The following is a 24,308-nucleotide window of genomic DNA, read 5'->3' on the forward strand; positions in this document are numbered from 1 at the left end:
TTACATGCAAGGAGCTCAGAAAAAAAAAATGCCCCTCAGTTTTTGATGGAGACATTTTTTTAACTGTGCTTTTGTCACTTTCAATTAAAGGAGCGCTTAAATTGTTACTGGCATATAAAATTTAACTCCGTGTGCTTTCCACTGGGATTATAAATTCCTTAAGAGCTGTTTCCACGGCTTTGCCTCCAATTTGCTTCTCAGACAACAGCAGGACGGTTTATACCCCACTTCCCTCTACTCAAAACTGCTTTTAATAAGGTTATTCACAATATCAGCTTGAAGCTCCTATTTCTTTGCTTCCATAGCTCCTCTGCTTCTGCCTTTGCCTAAAAGCTATCTGAGTTCTGTATGTTGGTTGGCAGAACACTAATCTGCCTCACTACACCAAAGTGAAACTGACAATTAATTATTCTTGATTAATTGTTCTGCTGCCTTACCCAAGATCTGTGGGTTTTATTTCCTAAATATTTCTGGCACTTACTAGTTTTATGACTAAGCAATTCAGCTTTACTTAATCTCTATGTGCCTCATTTCCTTATCAATAAAATGGGAATATAATTGGTGCCTATTATCATAGGGTTATTATGGGGATTAGACAGAACAATACATTGGAAGCACTTAGAATAATGACGGGCAAAATGTGAGTGTGGTTGTGGATGCTTTGTAATTACTACTGAGTCAATCACTGAGTTTCTATCCGTAAAGGGATCATGATATAATTCAGGTTTTTGCACCTCTGCCCTGAGTCATATTAGAGCAAATTCCTAAGCATTTGCTTATCTCTACCCTTTAATTTTGCAAAGCTGAACTTACAAACTCTCTGCTGAAAAATCTTCAGCGGTCTTGCATAACATAAATGTCAAACTCTTATGTGGGACTTATATGGTCCTTCATGATTTGGCCCCTCATCTCTCAACACTCCCTCAGCAAGACCAAAGTGCTTGGAAAAACCATTTCTCACATCTGGCTTTATTTTTGTACTTCTTCGGCTAAAACACACTCTCCCAGGAGTTGGCCTGGTTGGTTGTCTCCTATTCATCCTTTAAGACTCAGCATTTCCATGCAACTTCCTCCCTTCAAGAATTATTTTCAAATTCCCTTGTTAGTTTTCCATATATTTTCTTTGTACATACAAAAATCATTGCACCTGCCATATTATATCATCATTTCCATTTATATGTCTGTACTCCTCAATGGATGAGGGAGAGAGGCATATAAATGAGAATACTCTAGGGGGAGGCCCATGTTTTATTCATTTTTTAATCGCAAGCAAAACCATGGTACTTGGCACAATGTTTGTTAAATGAAGGAAGACATTATGAACCATTTTGCTGAGTCAGCACAACATCATGGATAAAGATCTCACAAAACTCACATGCTCAAAAGTGGGAAAATATTATGAGCGCTTGACAAAGCCTTAATTGTCCGTAATGGTCTCTAGATTATACTATCAGTTGGGAATCATGCAATGAGCTAAAACTATAAAAAATTTTTTCTCCCAATCAGGCTGGAAGAAATGTATCCTGAAATTGAAGCCTAGATTCATGGCTTTAAAATATTTAATTTGGGATGTTATTTTTGGGCCACCAATTTGAAAAATTGCAAGGATTTTAAAACAAAAATTCACTTTGGAAATCTCTAAAGTAAATTGTTTTATGTTATATTTATGCAATAAATCAGTTTAACTACATATGGTAGAAGCAAAACAAAACAAATATTTTTATTCACAGTGTTTCTCCAGTGTGGGGTATAGTCATACAAGCAATGGTTATAGTGTGCTTTCACAATGTATTTGTATAAGTATAATTTAGTTTTTCCTTAAGTACAGGTACCTAAGGAAAAAAAGTAGAAGCAGGAACATTACGGAGAATATTTATTCTACTTATTTCAGGAAAAGTAGTTCACAGATATTCATTAAATGTCTATCAGGTCCCAGATCAACATGTTCCTGATATCTGTATGTTTAATGGGACATACTTGCAGAAAGCTACTCATTTCTAATTTATCTACTTATCAAAAGAGGTTTAGAAATAATGAAAAACTCATATTCTGCCATTAAATGATCATCTCTTTAGGTTCTATATTTACTTTTCCAAATATATAGATAAGTAAATGAAATATTTTCAAACTGTTAAGAAAGCACTTACCCAAAGCTACACTTAAATTACTACAATCATTTACAAGCAAATTCTCTCCCCTACCTCTGTCATCATGTTTTAAATGAAGGAAGCTGGAAAGTGATGAGGAGGATTGATTTTGAACCATATTAAAAAATTCAGAAATTCCATAAAACCTTCAGAGGTCTACTTATGCTCTCAGTTTGCAATATAGAGGAGATAGATAGATAGATAGATAGATAGATAGATAGATAGATAGATACACATTTCATGCTGAAGTCCATGTGTTCATCATTAGTGGATGAAGAAAACACAAAAACATATATTACCCTTAAAACACTTTATTCTTTTCTGAAATATTGCCTTTCAGATATTTTCTCTAGAAAAATAAATAACCCATTAGAATCTGAGAATCTGTTCATGTTTTCTTTCTTTCCATATGTGCTTCATTCATTTATCCATTCATTCATTCATTCATTCAGTCAGTCAGTCAGTCAATCTGTGATTACCTACCATATTCTAAGTTCTGGCCTACCAGAAAGAAAAGCAATTCTCTGCCCTCAGGGTACTTCCACTCTTGAGGAAAGAGGGAGACATACAAAAACAAGTGGTTAAGTGTTCACAACATAAGTATGAACCATTCTCCATGAGGGAAGTGGGACAGCAGGGCCCCAGGAGGGAATAGGTGGCTCAGAGCAGAGCTTGCCTGCATCAGGGAACCCACATGTGAAACGGGAGGCACCCATGCTGTGCTCTCCAGGTGTCTGCCCTGTGTGTTTGTCATGTATGGGACAGATGCAACCCAGGTATGTGCCCCGATTGGAAATGAAAATGGCCACCATTCGGTGTACAGGGCAATACTCAATCAACTGAGCTATTCCAGCCGGGCTATTGTTTTCCTCTTTTCCACCTGTGTGTAACCTCTCATATTTTGTCCCTATATTAAACACTGCTGCCCACCAATAATATTTGCACCGTGATCATAACAAACGCCATATCATACATTACTTTAAAAACTATGGCTGAAATGGCACCAAACTTAGGGCAGAAGCTTCCAGAAACCTGGAAGAGATGGGTGGTAGGTTTGAGCTATCTGAAACTGCCCTGTTCCTTAATAGCCCCTCCTTTCCTGTTTCCTTCTAGGTTTTCAATTTAAACAAAATGTTTACAAGGAAAGGAACCATTTCACAGCAAGAGAGGAAAGCCAGGGCTGAATTTGTTGATGCAGTTCCAACAGTGCCTTAGGAATTGGTCTTCAGAGGGTTGGTTCTTTTTTGTGTGTGTTTTGGTTTTGATTTTCTTTTGTTTTCAAATGAAATGGACTTGCCAGGATCTCTATAAGCAAAAGATGCTCAATATATATGTAATGTTTGCCTTTGGAATCAGTATGTTTTCCTAGCTGTGTGCCAAGTGCCTTTCTTAAGTGAAAACTAAACATCAAATTCAGCTTTAAAAATTAAAGATTATTCTCAGAACTATTACTATGGTCTAACTTAACCTAGCACCCTTTCCTCCTTCATGTATGGGACAAATCAAACATATTTTAAAACAAACATATGTATTACTTACCTACCATGCAATGTGAGAATTTTTATAAATAATCTCACATTGATTTCTCAATATAACCCTATGAGGTAAACAATGCTGCTATTACTACTTTATAGATTTGAAAAGTGAGAAAATCAGCCGGCTAGTCAGTTGGCAGAACCAGATTTTAACCAGGAAGTCAAGCTTAAGAGTCCATGTTCTTAACCACATTAGCCCACTGCCTGCCATGCTTCACAACTCCTTATCCCAATTTAGTACCTTATGACGTCATAAAATTTTATTTCAAATAGTAATTAATCTTCTAGCTGAATTTCATGAAAAATTAATTATGATTGCTGTTTCCTCTTTTGTTTTTCCCAATCATCTGAAAATAATGAGAGAGAGACGAGAGAGAAGAGAAAGAGAGAGAGAGAGAGAGAGAGAGAGAGAGAGAGAGAGAGAGAGAGAGAGAATAGGTTGCCTTCCATGTGTGCCTCAACAAGGGGTCAAATCTGCAACCCAGGTATGTGCCCTGGTTGGAAATGAAAATGGCAACTTTTCGGTGTACAGGTCAACCAACTGAGCTACTCCGGTCAGGCTATTGTTTTCCTCTTTTCCACCAAAGTCTTTTAGACACTTTCCAGGCAGATCTGTTATTCATTCCTGAGATGGTGCCTGGCTTCTAGGAAAATTAGCTTTATCTCACAGCACTCACAGAGAGTATTATGAGGATAAACTATAACTACAGTGTCCATTGCACTATTTCATGTGGTCATGCTCCAATCACAAGAGCCCCTTGAGGTTTTTCATACATAACCATGTTTTTCAACTCAAACAAATGATTTCTATGTTCTAGAACCTGCATAGGTTCTTCATACATGACACCAGTGAAACTATCATCATAATAGGAGTTCTAAATATTAGATTCACATGCATGGTGTTGTGTTAGTTAGATGGCTAAAACTAAAATCTGTGACTAGCTCTACTTTTTGTGTGTGCATGCATAATAACTTAAGTCATTTCCCTTTTATATACTTAACACACATTAGAGATCTGGTAATTAGAAAAGACCTTTAATTATCAACATTCATTATTATCACTATTATTGCCCTATATTAAGCAGCCTGCTAAATGCTAAGATAAAAGGCATTCACCTTGCAGTTCCACTGTGAGGAAGACAGAAGTCAATCCTCTTCTTCCAGACAGAGGACAAAATTATATAATACTCGCCTAACTTGACAACCAGCCAGTGGATGAGCCAGGGATAAAACATAGTTGTCTTAACCACTAGCCAATTGAATAAACAAAGAATGGCTATAAAAATCTGCTGCTTTAACTCGTCTGAATCTAGTCTTCCATGTGTATTTTTAATACCTGCATTAGATTTGTTTTTTGTGGTGGCAAATATTTCTGCTTCATAAGGATATCTAACTTTTGTAAACAGTCAAGCCATTTGAGACCATCTTTACAATATATGTTTTGGCATTATATAGAATCATACCATCTTTAGAAAAAATATATATATATATTTTACCACAAAACAATGAAATGGATTATTTTAGGAGGTGGCTCATAAATTGACTTGGAAGGCAATTTCACATGAAGATTGCCCAAAGCATTTCAGCAATGGCAGCATTCATGAGACAAAGGTACAGATGCCAGGGTTGTACTTCCAAGGCTAACTTTTGATTGTGTGTAGAAGGAAAAGAGGCGATACTTTGGATTAAGGCTTACTTGAAGTAAAATTCTAGCACTTATACTCAGTAGCTATACGATCTGGGGCAAAGGAGTTCACTTTTTTGAGTCTTCTCTTCTTCATCCATAACATAGAGCTAATAAAACTGAACATGCAAATGTTTATGAGATAAAACAAAATATCTGAATATACATAATAAAATGTCCACATCTGACATGAACTGCAAACTGAATAGAGAAAGTCTCTCCTTCCATGACACTCTGGGTTGTGTTACCTGGTCATTTGTTGGTCTACCTCGCACATAGATTAATGCTATTAAAACTGCCATTAAATTGCTTCATGGTTAAACAAAGTATTATCTGCTCAGAAAATGTTCTCAATGCCTTTTGTAAGTGGCCCCTGTTCTTTAGGCACCATGCTATGTTGTGGGAATGTGGAAGGAAATTCAAGTAAGGAATATATAAAATATGGGAAATGATAAAGAGGTACCCATAATTATAATAAAGATATGCCAGTGTGCAGAAAGTGCTTAATTCTGCTCATAAGAGAGAGAGAGAGCAGGGATGGATTAGTAAAGAAAAAGGCCACAGAGACCATTGTACTGAATTTTGAATGAAAATTGGACATTCTCTAGGAAAATGGGAAAAACTGACATTTGTCATTTGCCTGGCAGAATAAAAGCTGGGCAAAGACGCACAGAGAGACGCATGACTTGGGCATGTAAGAAGCTTCATGCAGGCATGTCTAGTGTGATGTGGCTAGAGATGAAGCTAAACATGTAGGCTGGGGTTAGGTTGTGAAGTCAGGACAGGAATTCAAACATAAACATTTGCATACATGGTATAGACTTTCAGTTTTGCAAGATACAAAGAATTCTGGAAATGGATAGCTTGATGGATGCAGAATAATATAAATGTGCTTAGTGTCACAATATAAAGTCTTTCACTTAAAATTATTAAGGTAGTAAATATTATGTTTATTACCATGATAACCAAATATTTAAAAAAAAACAATAAATTTAACATGTAACCTTGATGCATGGATAATGGTCAGATGTTTCAAGACAGATATTTATAGGTATATAATAATTTTATTCATGAAACAATAAGAAATAACCTTATCCTAGTAGAACCTATATTTTACGCCTATTTATTTGTGGATATTCATAGAATATAACTAAGTGTCAAACATATTAATTTAAAAGTGAAAATTTAAAAAGGATGGGTGATTGACACTGTGACTGAAATTAGAGGCAGGGGGGGGAAAAAACAATACAATTTCTTTGAGTAAGTATCGCATCTGCCTTCTGATGTTTAAGAATCTACTTGTACCTTTTAGAAGAGGGTGATCCTTTATGATTTTTGCAATGAATGCCACTTGCCCATTCTTTGCTGGAAAGACAGGGAGTGCAGTGGGGAGTGCAGACTGGAAAACATCAGGGCTGTGTCAGTCTGAGAATCGGCAGCCAGTTGCCCATTAAAAAGGTTTGCTAAAAGTGTGGTGATGTATTTACTGGTTCAGGTCTGTCGGAAGGCTTTGGCTTCTCTGGTGCTTCACACCACCTCACTAACTCACTCCAGATGTCCCTGTGATCATCTCATCAGACATCAAAAGCTGTGTAGTGTGACAAGCTCACACACTGCTTACCAGGACGCTAGATGTTTCCACAAGCGTAAAACACACACAGTAGCTGCTTTTAAAATGTGATTCATCTGAACCAGAATTGCATTTCCAAGCACAGAGCTATTAGGAAAGCGGCCACCCCACCGGAGAGAGACAAGAGTCCTTTAAATGTCTGCACCGTGTCATTCTGTGACTAGATTTTAAATGGAAACACCAAAATGAAACTTGCACTTCAGAAGAACTCATGTTGTGAGAGGAAAAGACATCCCCCATCAGAAGAGATTTCGAAGAATCCCATCATGCCCCAGGAAAACACAGCTTCTTTTGTCCCATCAGTAGGGACTGTCTTGCTTCTGCTCAAGGTGAAAGTTCATTAACCCTTTGCATCGATAACCAGTAAGCATCCGCAACACGTGAGGAAGGTAACAGCACCCCCCACATGTTCACCCTCAGATTTAAGCAGTGCTCTCCTCCAACGAATTTTCATGTGCACATGTGTGCATGTTTTGATGGTGCCACTTTTGTGTATTTGTGGCCTTAAAAATATGTACATATTTTTTTATATGATTACCTTGAGCAATAAATACATTTTGGTGTTTTGGCTAGAATATCACCTCATTCCATAACACATAGATATTGAGATATGAAAAAGACATTTAAAGTTGAATTCATACCAACCAAGTTAGTAATTCACATCTGAAACCCTGAAGTTGCCAGTTTGGGTGTTTGAGTCCCTAAGAACTACAGGAGTTCAGATAGGATTTCTGTTTATTTCCTTTCGGTTACATAGGGTTTCTGAGGAAATCATCCAGGATTTAGACCATTTGCTGAGCATCACAGTTGTGGAGGCAATCAGGACAAGGGATACTGACTTTCACAATAAAGCTACTTTAAAAATCATATTTACCAAATTTCAAACAATGCTGCCAAATTCATTTGCCTAAACCAATAACATGAGAAGTATATTAGTGTTTTGTTAAGAAACAGCTTATAAATGTCCCCATAATTTTGAATTAATTCACAATACCAGGATTCGTATTTTCTTCCATATCACTTGACAACAGAGGAAGTTTTTAATGAAAATGGAATATGAGAAAAAATTAGGATAAAAATCTTTATTTTTGTGGGTATAGCTATATCTTCTTCACAAATTTCTAGTCTACTCAAGAATTTCCTAAATTTTAAACACAATTATTAAAAAATTACAAAGATATAACTATCAGGATTACTAGCACTTTGAATCTAGAACTCCTATTTTTGTTGACAAACTCAGATAACTGACTCTATTGCATGCATATTCATTTCTATTCTTTGTTCACATTTCATGGGGACTAACAAAATCAGCTTTTATAGTGGCTAATCTCTAGAATTGTCAAGGTTTGTCTCTTCCTATAATGTTTATTCTTTCTCAGAAATATTTCTATGATGGTCATTACAAGAACTGTAAGAAGATGACATCAGCCATCAACCAACATTTTAATTCTAAGTGGAGAGTTTGTGTTTTAACATTTCTCTCCCCTTGACAACAAGGTAACACTGACCTAAAATAGAAAATTACAGACTAAAACACTACTTAAGGTGCAAAACGCTACATTAAACAGTTTATTTCACAACTTCTACATTCTAATTCACACATACACACACACACACACACACACACTATACATACGCACACATGTACACACCGTTACAAAATGAGTTAAAACTTGTTGAATTCATTTTTGCCCATCTCAAAAATAAAAGTTGTAATCTAATCCTGCACATATATGTCAGGCACTGTGCCTGGGGCTGGAATATAAAAATGAACACACTGGCTCATATCTCTGAGGAACTAGGTCTGGTAACAGGCATGTGAACAGGCACTTATATTTGTGTGCGGTGAGAACAAACAGAGATACCACACATGGCAATTCCCTTATGGGGCTCAGGAGGCTGAGCAGAGTGCAGACTAAAGGCAAAGGAGTCCAATTTTGATGGTTCAAAGTGCGTGGCTTGATCATTTGATCTTCTCCTGCAGACTGTCAGGGTTGCTTAATTGCTCTAGATCTGATCTTCGTGACTAGGTGGTAAGTGTCCTGAGGACAGGGGCCACGTCTTCTGCTGTCCAGATGGCACAGAGCAGAGCCCTGAACATCTAAGGACTTAATCAATTAATGTTGACATGAAAGCAAAACCCGTTCAATTTTCATTCTGTGCAGATCAATCTCAACAACAAAAGACAACACGTCACCGTGAGCTTTTTGATTTCTGGAAGTGACCTCTGCACAGTGAACCTTCCTTAGACTTTCAGTTCTGACCAGACCCGAGAAGAATGATGGGAGCACACACCTGCGTGGGGGTCACATTTCCCAGGTTCTGTGATTAGTCACGGTATAGATCTGCAGAGATCCAAACCGGATTCATCGACGTCTCCAAGATCTGATGAAAATCTCTGCTGCAGAATAAATCAGGCTTCTGGATCTAAACTTATGTCTTACCCATATAAATGCCTCAGGAATTAAGCTGTCTAAACTTGCCAAACTAAGTAAACACTTGGCCCCGTGAAATATTGGATGGCAGCTTTATCTCTTAAAAACAAAGCCATATGAAAACCATTGTCGCCATGTGGCTCCACGCTCTGGTCTTATCAGCACCCGGCCCGAACAGCTGGAGTCACAAACAACAGGTCTATTCTTAAATCACGTGTCAGGAGGGGAGAAAGGGAGGCCTTTGTAGGCCTCGGTGTCTGTAAAGATGCCATTCCACATGACAGGCTGCTGTGCCCTCCCGGTTCTCCACAGGACCAATTTCTCTGCCTTGGAAGACAATGAACAGAGCCTCCCTTCCAATTTACACTGGTTTCTACAACTGCTTTGTTCCATTGTTTCTACAGCTACTTAATCGTATATCTAAATGGATAGAGTGATAGACATATATGCGTCGGTTACTCAGAATTTTAGTGAAGTTTCTATGTTGGACTTTGACAGTCAGCAACCTACAACTATAAGTCCTCTGACAAATTAGTGGCAATTCAAAGATTTTAATCCTAAAAGCCAAGCTATTTCAATTTCTCTGTAATTTCTTGATGATTTCTTTCATGGATTTGCAAACACTTACACCAAGGGCAGTGTTGATTATAATTTCAACATATGTGACGTACAAGGGAAGATTTCTCCAATCAGTTACATGTCCGACACAAAGATAATGCTTCTATTCACTGGAAATATTTTCTCCCACTAGAAGCACCTGGCACTTTCTTCGCTGATAAAATACCCAGAATTCCAAAGAAACAACATTGTACATTCACTTCTCACCCCCTTGGCACAAGTAGAGTCATTGGAAACTCGCCTCCCACTGCCTTCCACCACCAGGCTGTGCCCTTCATCCCATCTCATTGCTGCTTGGCATGATGTTGCTACTGACTGGAGAGTTCTTTCTGACCTCTCCATGCAGCAATTCAAAAACATCTATTCACCTTAACATCTTGAATTTACATACTATGGGTTGGGTAGAAAAGATGAAATAACCTTAATTATTTAATAGATATTTGGGAGAGGTGGCAATTTCTACCTTACGTCTCAATCTCTAAATTCCTCATACTTTGAGAAATGGTGTCTTTCCCATATGATTTCATCCCAAACTAACTCCGAAACAAGTTCTTGATCTCTTGTTTTCCTTTTAAAATTTGATAGCAGTGAGAGTTTCTTTTTGTTAAATATACTTCTCCCCCCTCTTCCCTCAGTCTATGGTATAAACGTCTGACCCTGTGAAACCCATTCACGAATTCTACTTTAGCAGCCTCAAAGGCTGCCATGTTATTTTTTTTGAAAAACAAACTGTATTTATTATAGATATGAACTTTTAGAAGATACACCAGGATTTTCCTAACTGATTTTGGTGATGCGGTACAAGTAACGGTTTTAGAGCAAACAGAGGTGTTTACTATCTGAGAACAGGCACAGCCTTGTAGTGTTCAGGAATCCACTTTTTAATTTACTCACCCTGCAGGAACTTTTTGCTTTAGGGGTTAAATGTGAAACTATAAACAGTCATTAAAACACAAAACAACCATCGCAGTTAACCGGATATTAAGAAAAAAAAATCACATCTGTTTTAGAGTTCTCTTCCATCCGCAAATTCAGGAACATCAATTTCAAGAACCTTTTTTTATGGCATGCCCTTCAGCCAAGAACACCAGTTTGCAATCAAGGCAAGAAAGGTAAGGCGTCCCAGAAGCGGATTCTCGCTGCAATAGCTTGCTCCCAGGATTCTCTCTCTTTAATTCAAAAACAGCCAGTGGAATTAGATTTTTCTATAGCCTTGAAAGAAACACAGTCATTACTAATTGGACATTAATAATTATGCTACTCTGGCTACTCTGATTAACTGGATATGAAAAGAGGTCTATGAAAAGAGGAAGAAAGGGAACAAAATTGCATGCTGTGTACCGGCCGGGACTCTAAGAAACAATGAGGTTTGGTGGCTTTTCATTATCCAAAGAACTTGAAGCTTGCAGAGAATCTGGTATTTCTAATTTAAATCCTTTTTAAAGCTCCAACTTTTGTGAGGACATACCTTTTAGATAAGCAATCTGTAATTATTTAACTGGCTAGAAAACAAGTGCAACTTTTCCAACTTGTCAAAAACACTTCTCTGGGCATCAGTGAAAACTCTTCCCTCTATAGTAAGAATAATGAAGTGCAACTAAAAATAACAGTCATCAACTGTGGTTTAAAAGGCAATAATTCAATATAATCAAATGTGTCAACCACTCATCCTTACAGCTTCTCATGCTCTGGGTTATGAGTAAGTTTCATTTCTTGGGGATGATTGAACATAACCCACTTGGGGCTCTGCCATCTGTGAATTGCTTACATGTGAACATTCTGTTTAAGAGATGGAAATTTTGATTGTTTTTTTCCTTTGGATATTGAGATGCAGTACAATTGAAGAGAGCTTTTTAAGCAATTAGTTTTCATATTAGTTGCTGCATGAGTACATTATCGCACACTCCCCGCATTCATCATCACTTATCAAATCACAGGAATCAAGTATGGTGTGGCTGAAGTTGTGAAGGAAGCAAGTAGAATTATGGAATCTGAGAGGCTCCACATCGCTCTGGGCTCAGGCTCTCGCTACAAAGAGCCCTCTCTGAAGTGTACCCCGAGGGGAGAGCTGTATTTTTGTTCCCAGGGCTTCCTTGAAAGACCACTCCTTTTATCACTGAGCAAACAATGAAAGTGACTATAGGCTACAGTGTAGGGTGCCACATAATTTATCATCTATACATGAACACCTCGGAGAGTTAGTGGGGACACTGTTAATAATTAAGCCAGAACAACAGGCATGGACTAGGACTGCCCCAGGCAAACCTAATCATACTGCCACCACCAGAGTTGATGTGTAACTCAAATAACTCCTCCCCAGGGTCTCTCGCCATTTCATTAATGCGATATCCAATTCTGCTTGGTCCAATATAAATGGGATGTGATCCACACATATAATTTTAAAATTCCTGGTAGAAATGTTTTTTTTGTTTTTTAAAAAACAAAGGCAGGTGAAAATAATTTTAGTAACATTTTATTCAACCCAATATATCCAAGCATAATATCATTTCAACATGTAGCCAATATGAAAATTTTAATGACATATTTCACCTTAGTTTTCATATTGCAATCCTTGAAATCCAGGATGCATGTTACACTTAACACCATATGTTTGGTGCTCAATAGCCCCACGTATCAGTGACTATGCTATTGGATGATACAGTTTTAAGAAATCTATGTGTTTGGATAGGCAGGAATAAAATAGAATTATAATACACACATACAGCCCTGCTGGTGTGGCTCAGTAGTTGAGTGTTCACCTATCAATTCCAAGTCACAGTTCAATTCCAGGTCAAGGCACATGCCTGCGTTTCTGGCTTGATCCCCAGTGTGGGGCATTCAGAAAGAAACCAATCAATGTTTCTCTCTCATCACTGATGTTCCTCCCTCTCTCTCTCTCTCTCTCTCTCTCCTTCTCTGAAATTATTACAAATATATTTAAAAAAATATACCCAGGCACACACATATTTTTCTTCTAGGTAAAAATAGATGCACCTAGATGCCTTCAGGTACTGACTTTGCCTTCCCTCACACTAGGGCAGTTAAACTGTCTGAACCAGACACTGGAGCAGGTAAACCTTAGCCCAGTTCATTCCCTTGGAGAGCAGAAAGAATGGTTGAATTAGAAAAGCCAGGTAATTGCTAAGAACTTCTAAGACTTTTCCCAGATTAATGTTTGTCTTGCATTCCTAAATACAACACATACACACTGAGCAACCCCCATGTACTCTGAACTAGAAAGAAAGAGATCAGAAAGGAACAATGCCTGCACCTTAGCCTGCGAATGCTTCAACTTCGAATGGAGAGTACTTCTCCACGGAAGCTCTGTGGCCAGGCAAGGACCAGACTCTGTTCTCTGGGTCTCAAGTTTACACTTCACCATCCACAGGAGCCCTGTGAGCACAGGAGGAAATGGGCCTATTCCTCTCACTCTGGCACATGTGGCCCTGGCTCATGTTTGATAACCTGCATATTGTTAGGTAAGAGCATCTGGGGTGTCAACATTGCCTCTTGGATAAGGACTTGCATCTCTGTTAGTAACACTGTATCTCTCACTCCAACTACTCCACTTAGACCTCATTGGTATCATATTTTGGTAAGGATACATAGGTACATGGAACAGATTGGTGACATTCCGCATGTAAATGATGGTAACACAGTCAGATACGCTCTCATTTTAAAGTATACTGACATTGCACAAATAAGCCGTAAATTATAGTTTTTCTATTTGATGTAATTATTATCTCATTTATATAGTTCTTTCCCCCCTCCAATCCAATATACTTAGGCTTACCACAGTCCCAGTTCATGTGTGTTAAATGCATACATACAAGCACACACAAACACACATCATGCCACATACTGGTTCCATTTATACTAATCATTGCAGTAGAACACATACACCTACTTTTTATTAAAGTAATTTTCATTAAATATATTTCCTTAAAAAGATGGAGAGTAAAAAATATTACATCTAAAATGCTTCCAGGATATTTTCTTCCTTGTTCACAGAGCAAAAAATATGCTAAAATATTGCCATTAACCTATTAGTAACTGCCAATGATTTGATATACTGACTCCTCCTTCAAACACAGTGATACAGGTTCTTAATAAAATTTTATACAAAACTGGGAGAATCCATTTAGCTCATTCAGCATCCTTATATCCCTGCAATTATTGCCTTTTTTCTTAAGGTGTTATAGACAGTGAGACTTAAAATGGGCCAGAGCCTCGTTTCTCGGAGTACTTTTAATATGGTACCATCAAATCTGAAGACCACTTATTGCAAAGACATGTCTCCTTTAACTGAGATCTATCATTGCAAAGGATAAACACAATCACAACTCTTCAAAGCCACTCAGGATTTAGCAGAAAGACCCCACAGTCCCAAGTGGAAGAAGGACTTTATTTCTTTAGGAAACTATTCTTCATTTAATCTATCATCTTATAGGTACAGCATACAAGTATATCTGGTTAGAAGCACTTTTGGCATGGCATTTTATTTTTCTTTGATTTCACTGTTGAGTTCCAGAAACCCAGTACTGGCACCATATAGCCATAATATGCTTTGTCTTGAAACTGTAACACCACTTACCATCTTCCAGTTTCAGAAGCATTTCCATGGCATGCTGACTATACCAGTTGCATTCTTGGGCGTTATGAAGCAGGAGGAGGAAGGCAGTCAGCAGCATAGTGCACTGGTCTAGAGCAGGGACTTAGGAGCCAAACCACCTGGGTTAAGTCTTAGCTCTGCCACTTGCTAGCTGAGACCTTAGACAACTCACTAAACCTTCTTCTGCCTCCAACTTTCGCATCAGTAAAATGAAGACAAAAAACGTGTTCTCCCTTTAATACCCTGGCTCATAGCACTTAATGTAAAGCACTTAACACACTCCTGGGCACATAATTAGTGCTTTATAAACAAATGCTATCATTATAACTATACAATAGTGATAGCTCATACTAGCTATTATTATAACTAATACTATATACCTTATCAAAAGACCTCAAATTGTCCACGTACTTAAGACTGCAAATCTATGGGTAAGGCACTTTGATCTTTCCTCAGAAATGCAAGAGGCAGGATACTTACTGGAATAGCAGGTTTCAGACTCTGGCCACTGGGGTGTGAAGCAGTTGGCTGGGCATCAGCAGGTGGGCCTGGCGCTGGGTCACTGCTTCTCCTCACCAGCAGTGGAGTGCCTGTGGGACAAAGTAAGAGGTGAGAGGTCAAGAGAACCCTGGGGGGATGAGAGTGCATGGTACAATGCAATTTAATTAAAAAGGTTTACAACATGCTTTCATGTAAAAACATTGTTTCTCAAGAATGCTTGTAAATTAACCCATTTAATGATCTTTTGTCATTTATTCCTAGACTGACACATGGGAACGAAATCTTTCAGCCCTCATCTTTCCCCACTTGCATTTCAAAACAAGTCATTGTACTTAAGCTAGAGCTGGTAGGCAAAGCAACATGGACAGTGTGCAATGTAAAACTAACCTAGAAAATCTAGTTGGGGATTGAAAAGAATGATTATCCAGCAGCCCGGTAGAGGGGTTCACACAGTTGATGCAATTTGCTATTCAGTAGAGCTAGAAGTATAGATATTGCTGCCATTCGGGCTTCCCAAATCTTCTGAATGATGACATATATAGAAATAAATTATTTGCTGGGGTTACAGCATTAAAGTCTATTTAAGTACACAAAGAGATAGCTTCCATTCCTTTCCTTTCTCCTAAAGTAGATGAAACTGATAAGGAAAATAAGTTACTTCTTCTAAAAATATATCCTGATTTCTTTTTAATTTAATGAAAGCTCCCACTATTAAATATTTGAGTCAGTTATTAAATTCTGAAAAGAGAGATCATACTATTAGAAAGTTCAAATGAAATTCAACCTTAGCAGAGCTAGCGGCCTAACTATTCTGCTTGCAATTAGGCCTAAAATAATTTGTTTCATATAAAATTGGCCACTATAGAGGAAACGCTAAAAAAAAAAAAATCCATTTGTGGTTTAAAATTGCTCTCATATAAAAATTAACTTTTTATTTGTGTACTTTTGGGGGGAAAAGCAGAAAACAGTAGAAATGCAATTCCCTGTTAATCAATATTGTGAAACTAATTCCCCAACTTTTTCAAGCTATTGCAGTTTAAAATAAAATTTTCCATACTTCATTTTTATAGCACAGTAATAATAAGTAAATCTATTTGGAACTATTTATAAATCAGATTTTTCTATGTGTCCCAACATTCTGTGTATGAAATCTAGACTTGCCAATACTTTCATCCTTGTTTAGATAAAAGTTGCTTTTTAATAAAATAAGTTATTTTATGGTAAGAAATTATCATGCTACTTAGGATGAAACACCACACTAAAATGTATTATCAATTCCAAGTTCACATTCGAATATTTATTTCTAATTAGTACAGTTGACTACATTATTCCTCAACTTCTCTATCTCCATCTAAAATTTTTCTTAAGCAAGTATTATAGTAATAGCACCTGTGCGCTCAAATGAAACAGTTACAAACAATAAAAGTAGAAGCAATTCAAAGTACCACCAAATCTGAAGTCCTCAGAGCCCCAGTCCTGCACCACTCTATGTTCCCTCCTTCAGCTAAACTGAAGACTAACTGCTTCTCAGGCAAAGCCCTTGATTACCATGAACTTGAAGTGAGCAAGTCAGTCTAAATGTGATGATATCCTCAGAAGTAACCCGCTATCTTTAAAACAAAGAAGAGAAGGAGGCAAATGCTTGTTTTTAAGCATTTGAAACAGATCGGTACACTGCATGTTAAATTGAAGAAAAACAAATAAATAAAATATAACAATAAATAAAATGCAGGTAAAACCACCATGATATACTGAGGTCAAAAAAGAAATTGTTTTGCCCTGACCATTTTGGCTCAGTGGATATAGCACCAGCCTGTGGGCTGAAGGGTCCCAGGTTCGATTCCAGTCAAGAGCATGTACCTTGGCTGCAGGCACATCCCTAGTGTGGGGTGTGCAGGAGGCAGCTGATGGATGTTTCTCTCTAATCGATGTTTCTAACTCTCTATCTCTCTCCCTTCCTCTCTGTAAAAAAATCAATATATATATATATATATATATATATATATATATATATTTTTTTTTTTTTTTTTAAGAAATTATTTTAGAGGCAAAGAAACAAAAGTTTGAGGGAATGATAATTTTAGTTATATTGTGTTTTCAGCTGGTTCACATACATATATATGAATATGTATATTATATGTGTGCATATGTGTGTGTGCCTATGAAAAAGACCTGTTATTTTTCTTGGGTGATAAGTATACTTTTCTTAAAAAAGCCATGCCAGATAGCTTTCCTTCAGTTTTAAGGACCCAACCAAGACTCCTCACTATCTGTCAATCTTGACTGTTTTAATAACAAAGTGTCATCATTGGAGACAATTTTATAACAACACATAGTTGGACCTCTGTATTCATCAGTACACAGTAGTATTATAGTGCATCTCCCCTAAGAAGACAGCCAAGCTCTGTGCCAAGGTCCCAACCATTAAGGACATAAACAAACCGTGAGATGACTAGGTCTTTCTTAAGCATGCAACTCATTAGGAATAAGTTTGTTTTTTCCTCCACTTTTTCTGCATTCCACACATTAATGTCTCCTGTTGAGTTGCCTTCTCATCTTTTGTTGGCTGCCTTAACGTGTTAATAACACATACAAATCATTTCATATTAGAATTAACAATGAGCATCTTTAATACAAGCTGCTATCTCAGAGTTTTATACAACCCTTCCTTGGGCCCTTTAAAACTTACTTTTTAAATGGACCAAGCCCCGTCTGAAGGTGGTTGTCGGACCAGAACAAATTCCTGACTTAAAGACAAAGAAAGTATAGAACAACAGAGGCACATAATTTGAAGTGCTGACGATGATTTGGGCCAGTCCTTGGACATGTGTAATACAGAAAATGGCACACCTCACAAGCAAGACTACCTTAATTAAGAGGAAAACCACTAATCTGGTTTTATGAGACCTCCTGGGGGAGGAGGAGGAAATTACTTAACCCCTGCAATGAAGGAGCTTATAACCTATCAGTAAGATTAGGAGCCAGCACTATCACGTGTTGGTTCAGTGGAGGGACCACGGGTTTGGGGGTCAAATAGACTGAGCTTCACCTGTGGCTCTTTGACAATGAGCTGCTCAGTGACACAATCTCCTCACTTAAAACCTGGTAATAACCACACACCACAGATTTCATGGGAGGTGGAGGTGAAGGCGGAGATAAAAGAAGGCAGGCACCATACAGCCTTGTATCTAATTTTCACGCAGGAAATCCCCCTTCCCCAACAAAAAAGGAGGAATGGTATCCGCTCTTGTTGCAAACAGTGTTATCTGCTCAAAAAGCTGAACCTGAAAGTCAAGGTAATTTTCATGGATTAATACGCAAATTAAAATAGAACAGATTTTTTTGCTTAACCAGGTATAGCCTTATTATAGAAATCAAAGTTTTTAGGGGGGAAAAAAGATGGTGTGGGAAGACACCTCAAAAATGGAAAAAGAAAACATGCTGTGCATTGGTATTTTTTAGCTAATTGAGAAAATACTCTTAGATTTCAGAGGCAAAAATCCTCACTTCAGCGCAAGAGCATAGCAGTATTGCTCACATTCATAGTTGAAAAGCCAGTGGCTGTAAAACCCACATAAGAAATGTTATGCATTTTAAAGCATGAAGTCCTATACAGACAACTGCATTATATTTTTCCACACAGTTAAGCTTTTGAGGCCTCATGCTATATCAAGAACTCCACTAAGAGAGGGAGATAATAAGATGAGTAGTCATGGTACTTACCCTAGGTTATCTTTTACAGAAAGAGATGTGGTGCCCTGGCCAGTGTGCTCAGTGGTTACAGTGTCCACCCCATGCACTGTAATTATTAATACATGGGAGGTTTGATTCCCAGTCAAGGGCACGTACCTGGGTTACATGCTTGATCCTCAGCCCCAGTCAAGATGCGTGTAAAAGGCAACTAATTGATGAGTCTTCCTCACATCAGTGATTCTCTTTTTTCCACCCTCCCTTCTACTCTCTATAATAATCAATGGAAAAAATATCCCCAGTGAGGGATAACAAAAAAAAAAAAAAAAAAAAAAAAAAAAAAAAAAAAAAAGGAGATGCAAGGACAGAGAACATCTAATACATTTAGCAAGTGCAGTGTTCTGGGAGTTGGTGTATGGTTTATTGAATCTGAACCAATGAACACACACACTATAATCCAGTCCCATTTTATTTATCCAGAAGACAGAAAGTTAATGGAAACCAAAGAGGAGCTATGTCCCTCCAAACACAGGAGTTTCTGACTAGGAGTATAAGGCTGGCGACTCTGCCCCTACAAGATAGGGTTTTCCCTCATCACAAAAGTTCAATTCCTTCTGGGGCAATGCTCATGTATATTCAGGACTTAGGTTTCACTCAGGAGAGATTTACTCACACTCTCATGTTCTTCCCTTTAAGGAGATGACTACATTCATCAGGGTCTCCCAGGCCTAGAGCCACAAGCATTGGCCTCAGTTCCCAGGTGTCTATGAATGACGGCCAGTTTTCTAATTCTCAAGCAGTCACCATTTTAATGATAGTAAAATCAGAATCAAAAGGGGTACAGTTACTTGTCCAATGTCCCCTACAAATGAAACTAAGGGACTCCATAGGAAGATCACCTAATCCCTTTTGAGGAAGATAAATTTAAAAGAGGCAGCAACTAGTTAAAAAGGTTGAAATTGGTACATCAATGAATCACATAAGATAGAAAAGCCAACACAAATATGTTATCTATATAAATGCAAGTTTCTGTCTCTTTGCTATTAATATAAAATCTCTCTCTATCTCTCTCTCTCTCTCTCTCTCTCTCTCTCTCTCTCACACACACACACACACACACACACACACACACACACCTCAATGATTATTTCTACATTTAGAGGATGCTTGCAATGGAGCTGGCTGAAATGACAGCTGATGAGTTATATATAAAAAATTCTGTATTGGGCGTTTGGAAAGATGTCTCAGAAAGACAGGCAGTTACACAGACTGCCAAGGTCCAGAAGAATCATTCCTGTGATGCTGCAGAGAAAACAAACAACAACTTTAAACATGAGTCTCCTATCAAACATCACAAAGGCACGTATTCTGAGTTGTATGGTGAGTTAAGAGCAGATATTTATTTAAAGATATATTATTATTTTCCTGAGCAAAATTGGAAAGCCAGCATGATACCAATATCGGGGCTATTTCATTCTAGGCTGACTGAGACCTGGAGGCTCTTGGAGAGTCCCAGTTAATGTGCTGACAAGGCATCTGCAAGTAAGAAGCCTCAAGCACAGGGAGGCTGGAAAAGCACTGGGAGGAGCCCTAACTGGTGTGGCTCAGTGGATACAGCATTGGCCTGAAGACTGAAGCCCTGGGTTTGGTTCCAATCAAGGGCATGTACCTGGATTGTGGGCTCAATCCCCCAAAGGGGGAACATAGGAGATAGTTTCTTTCTCATTGATGTTTCTCTCTATCCTTCTCCCTCTCTGTAAAAATTATTGAGAGGAAAGAAAAGCATTGAGAGAAAAGAAATGGGGACCCAGAAGTCACAGGCAGAGATGCAATAATAAACTAGAAGAGAACCTGGGATAAATCAGCAATGACTACACATACAAAGGAAATGGAAGGGGCATAAGCCAAAACCTAAACCCATTCTTGTATCTCTTGCCTGAGGAAGAGTGAGCAAAAGGAAAGTGTTTGGCAAGTTGTATGATTTGTTTCAGAAGAAACAATGAATTGGCTTTAGCCCACTGAGGTTTAGGACAATTTGCTTTTAATCTAAGCTATCTCATTATACACAAGAAATCAGAACACTGGATCTCCAATGGCTATTCTTGAAGATGAGTAAGAAGCTCAAACTGGAAATCATGTTGGCCTGCAGGGTAGGTGAGTGGAGATGAACATGAGGTAAACCAAGGAAAAGAAAGGAGGAAGGATCAGAACAGGTCTGTCCACAGCATCAAATGGAAAACACTGAGAAAACCAGGGTCTATATTCTTCCAGAATCCACAGCAGAAACAGGTATTTAGGAAGAGGAGTGGTTACCAAAGCCACAGAGGCCAGCTTAGGGGAAGATGGGGAGGGGTGATGAGAAAAACTGGATGCAACAGGAGAAACTCTCTACAAAACGGGAAAAATCCTGGTCTTTTTTGTTTCACCTGTCCTTTGCTCAAAGGGATTACTTCTGTGCTACTCAATTATCCAATCACAAAACACTGATTTGAAGAAAGAAAACACACTCTCTTTCCAATTCTACTGACACTGTTGCTCAGGACAACAGGTAAGTCTGAACAGGAGGTGATGAGGTTGAAATACACCTAAATTGGTAAATATTTAATTTGGACGATGAAAACAAATTGCAGATGGTTAAAAGTGTTATAAACTTAAAAAGAGATAAATAGGAAAACATGAGTTACCAGATAATCAATATTCATAGCATATCAATATATTAATAGTATATGTAAGCTGCATCTTGGCTTCAGAGAGCACATGTCCTTAATAGACTGTGTAACTAGTCAGCACCTACACGGATGCCTTTGTCTTGTACGGCACCACCAGTGGAGTGAATCTGACATTGATTGAATGAACATGACATTGATGTATAGACATGTCTTCCACAGGCCTGCTGCCTTTATGGGCATCTCGGGCAGGGGGGAGCCTCCAGGAAGCTCTCTACCTGGGCCCAACCTCTCCACATCAGCTAAGTAAGCAGTCAGATGAGCTACATCAAGGTTCCCTATTAGATCTACGAGGAGATGGCTCCACGGTTATCCAGCCAGTAAGGAAATGGAGTTCTAGAGATATTAAGCTATAAGTCTTTCGGCCTCGATTCAACTCGTTTTATTTACTTGGCACATCTATTGTGGGGCTGCATTATTAACGCGGATAGGTGTGTGGAAGGGGAATGAGATCTCTTTAAAGCAGTAGCAATCCTTGTCATCTGAAGAGTTGAAAAAGAAAGATTTGAGTGGAAGGTACAGATAAAAAGAAAAGGGTGTGGAAACTGAGCAGCCAAAAGCAAACATGAACCCATAACCACATGGGCATATTCAGCACGATGTGTGACCCGCCAGTCACCTCCACCTGAGTATAGGATCTCCCTCACAGGCGAGTTAAATCACGTGAACGCATTCTCTTCCTATTCTTACTGTCAATATCACAATAAGGAAGGAAGGAAGGAAGGAAGGAAGGAAGGAAGGAAGGAAGGAAGGAAGGAAGGAAGGAAGGAAGGAAGGAAGAAAGAAAGAAAGAAAGAAAGAAAGAAAGAAAGAAAGAAAGAAAGAAAGAAAGAAAGAAAGGAAGAAAGAAAGTAGGTAGGTAGGGAGGGAGGGAGAGAGAGGGAGAAAGGAAGAGAGAGAGGAAGGAAAGAGGGAAAGAAAGAAAAAATAAAATAAAAGGAAAGAAAAGAAAAGGAAAGGAAAGGAAAGGAAAGGAAAGGAAAGGAAAGAAAAGAAAAGAAAAGAAAAGAAAAGAAAAAAGAAAAAAGAAAAGAAAAGAAAAAGAAAAGAAAAGAAAAGAAAAGAAGCATGAAAGACCACCTCACTCGTTTTTGGAGGAAACCAAGTTTTATTTTGTATGTGGATTTTATGGGTATCAGAGAGAGCTTTTCCAATGATGCCTAACAGCCTCCACTGCATTGGAATCTGGAGCCCCATATAAAAACTCGGCAATGGTATCAGTAGCGGCACAATTTATGGCAAAGCACTGAGGAGGGATGGCCCTCACGGCAGGGGAGCTGGCTGGGGTGAGCCCTGCCTTGATGAGCACAGCAGCTGTGCAGGCTCTCAGACACCGGGACGAAGAAACCACACGAGAGAAACCAAGGCCTGCTTCAGCAGAACTGTGGCTGTCCAAATACTCCAGTCTTAAATATCACCCCATTAGAAAAATGACTCCCAGAATCGCCATAAAAGGAGCAAAGAGGCTCACACTGATGAACAGTATCATTTTTCTTGCATTTGGGATTGCGAAAACCATGCCTGCTCACAACAGGCAAAGGCGGGCAATTCACAGAATTGTCACCAGCAGCACACTGGATATGAATGAGCACATACTAGATAAAATATCTCTTACTATTTGTAAATCGCAGCACGACTGCTATAAAAACAAGTGATGGGGTTTTAAGGGACTTTTATCAGGAGCTGTACTTTTCTCAGAAGACTGCGATGCCTTCAGCTTGCAGAGCAGCGTGGCCGCGTTCCTGGGGCACACACCTTTTCTCCTACTGCAGCTTTCACATTTTACCCGATTCTGATGTACAACCCTAGAATTTTTCATGTTGTGGAAAATAATTTCCCCTATCAGTTTACTCGTGCTATTTACAGATCGCTTATGCCACCTGTTAGACTTGAACTATGTCCCAAATGCGACATTAAGAACAATGACAAGCAATAAAGGGGCAAAGCTCACTGTCTGTGTACCGGTAATGCTGAAGAAATTCAGCAGTGGTCATTGTAGGTTAGTGTAAAATTCAAATGATTTATAAAGAACAAACAAAATCCAAAACTGGTTTGGCTCCGTGGATAGAGCGTCAGCCTGGAACTGAAAGGTCCCAGGTTCGATTCTGGTCAAGAGCATGTACGTGGGTTGCGGGCAAATCCCCAGTAGGGGATGTGCAAGAGGCAGCTGATCGATGTTTCTCTCTCATCAATGTTTCTAACTCTCTATCCCTCTCTCTTCCTCTCTGTAAAAAAATCAATAAAATATTTTTAAAAAATTAAAAATAAGGAAACCTTACCTTTAAAAACAAAAGAAAACAAACAAACAAAAAAAAAAATCCACAACAACCCACAATGACAAACGACAGGGGAGGTGCAGCATGAGCAAAGGCCCTGCCTTTAAAAGGCACACCCCCTGAAAAGGGATTAGAACACTTACAGGCCCTGATGAGGACACCTGACTTACCAATGCCAGGAAAAGGCTCCTGCACGTGGAGGGCAGGGAGGGAGTGTGACATGTGCAGGACAAGCTCCCTTTTCTTGCTCTGGTTTTCGAGGACCTCACTGCTTTCCCCCAGCCTACCTCTCTGATGGCAACTTGCACTGCATCCATGGTCACGTGGTCCATGTTGAGCAGGACCACCTGCCATTGCCTCAAAGTGCCCGCAGGCTCTGATTCCAATGCATACCAGTTCTACCCTCTCACCGGTGTTCTGATGCTGCAGTCAGTTGTAATCCCATCTATTCCTG

At 38.7% G+C, this 24,308-nt stretch overlaps 1 protein-coding gene across 5 annotated transcripts in view; it reads right to left on the reverse strand.

The window, feature by feature from the left end:
* PARD3B (par-3 family cell polarity regulator beta) overlaps window positions 1–24,308 on the reverse strand; it is an 861,922-nt gene that overhangs the window by 472,263 nt on the left and 365,351 nt on the right. For all 5 annotated transcript variants that reach the window (XM_036420516.2, XM_045575575.1, XM_045575573.1 and 2 more), the window contains exon 4: window positions 15,142–15,251. In XM_036420516.2, the coding sequence (XP_036276409.1) occupies window positions 15,142–15,251 (110 nt within the window). The remainder of the gene's footprint in view (window positions 1–15,141; window positions 15,252–24,308) is intronic.

This window comes from Pipistrellus kuhlii, unplaced genomic scaffold (assembly GCF_014108245.1).
Source record: "Pipistrellus kuhlii isolate mPipKuh1 unplaced genomic scaffold, mPipKuh1.p scaffold_m20_p_7, whole genome shotgun sequence".
Classification (NCBI taxonomy): domain Eukaryota; kingdom Metazoa; phylum Chordata; class Mammalia; order Chiroptera; family Vespertilionidae; genus Pipistrellus; species Pipistrellus kuhlii.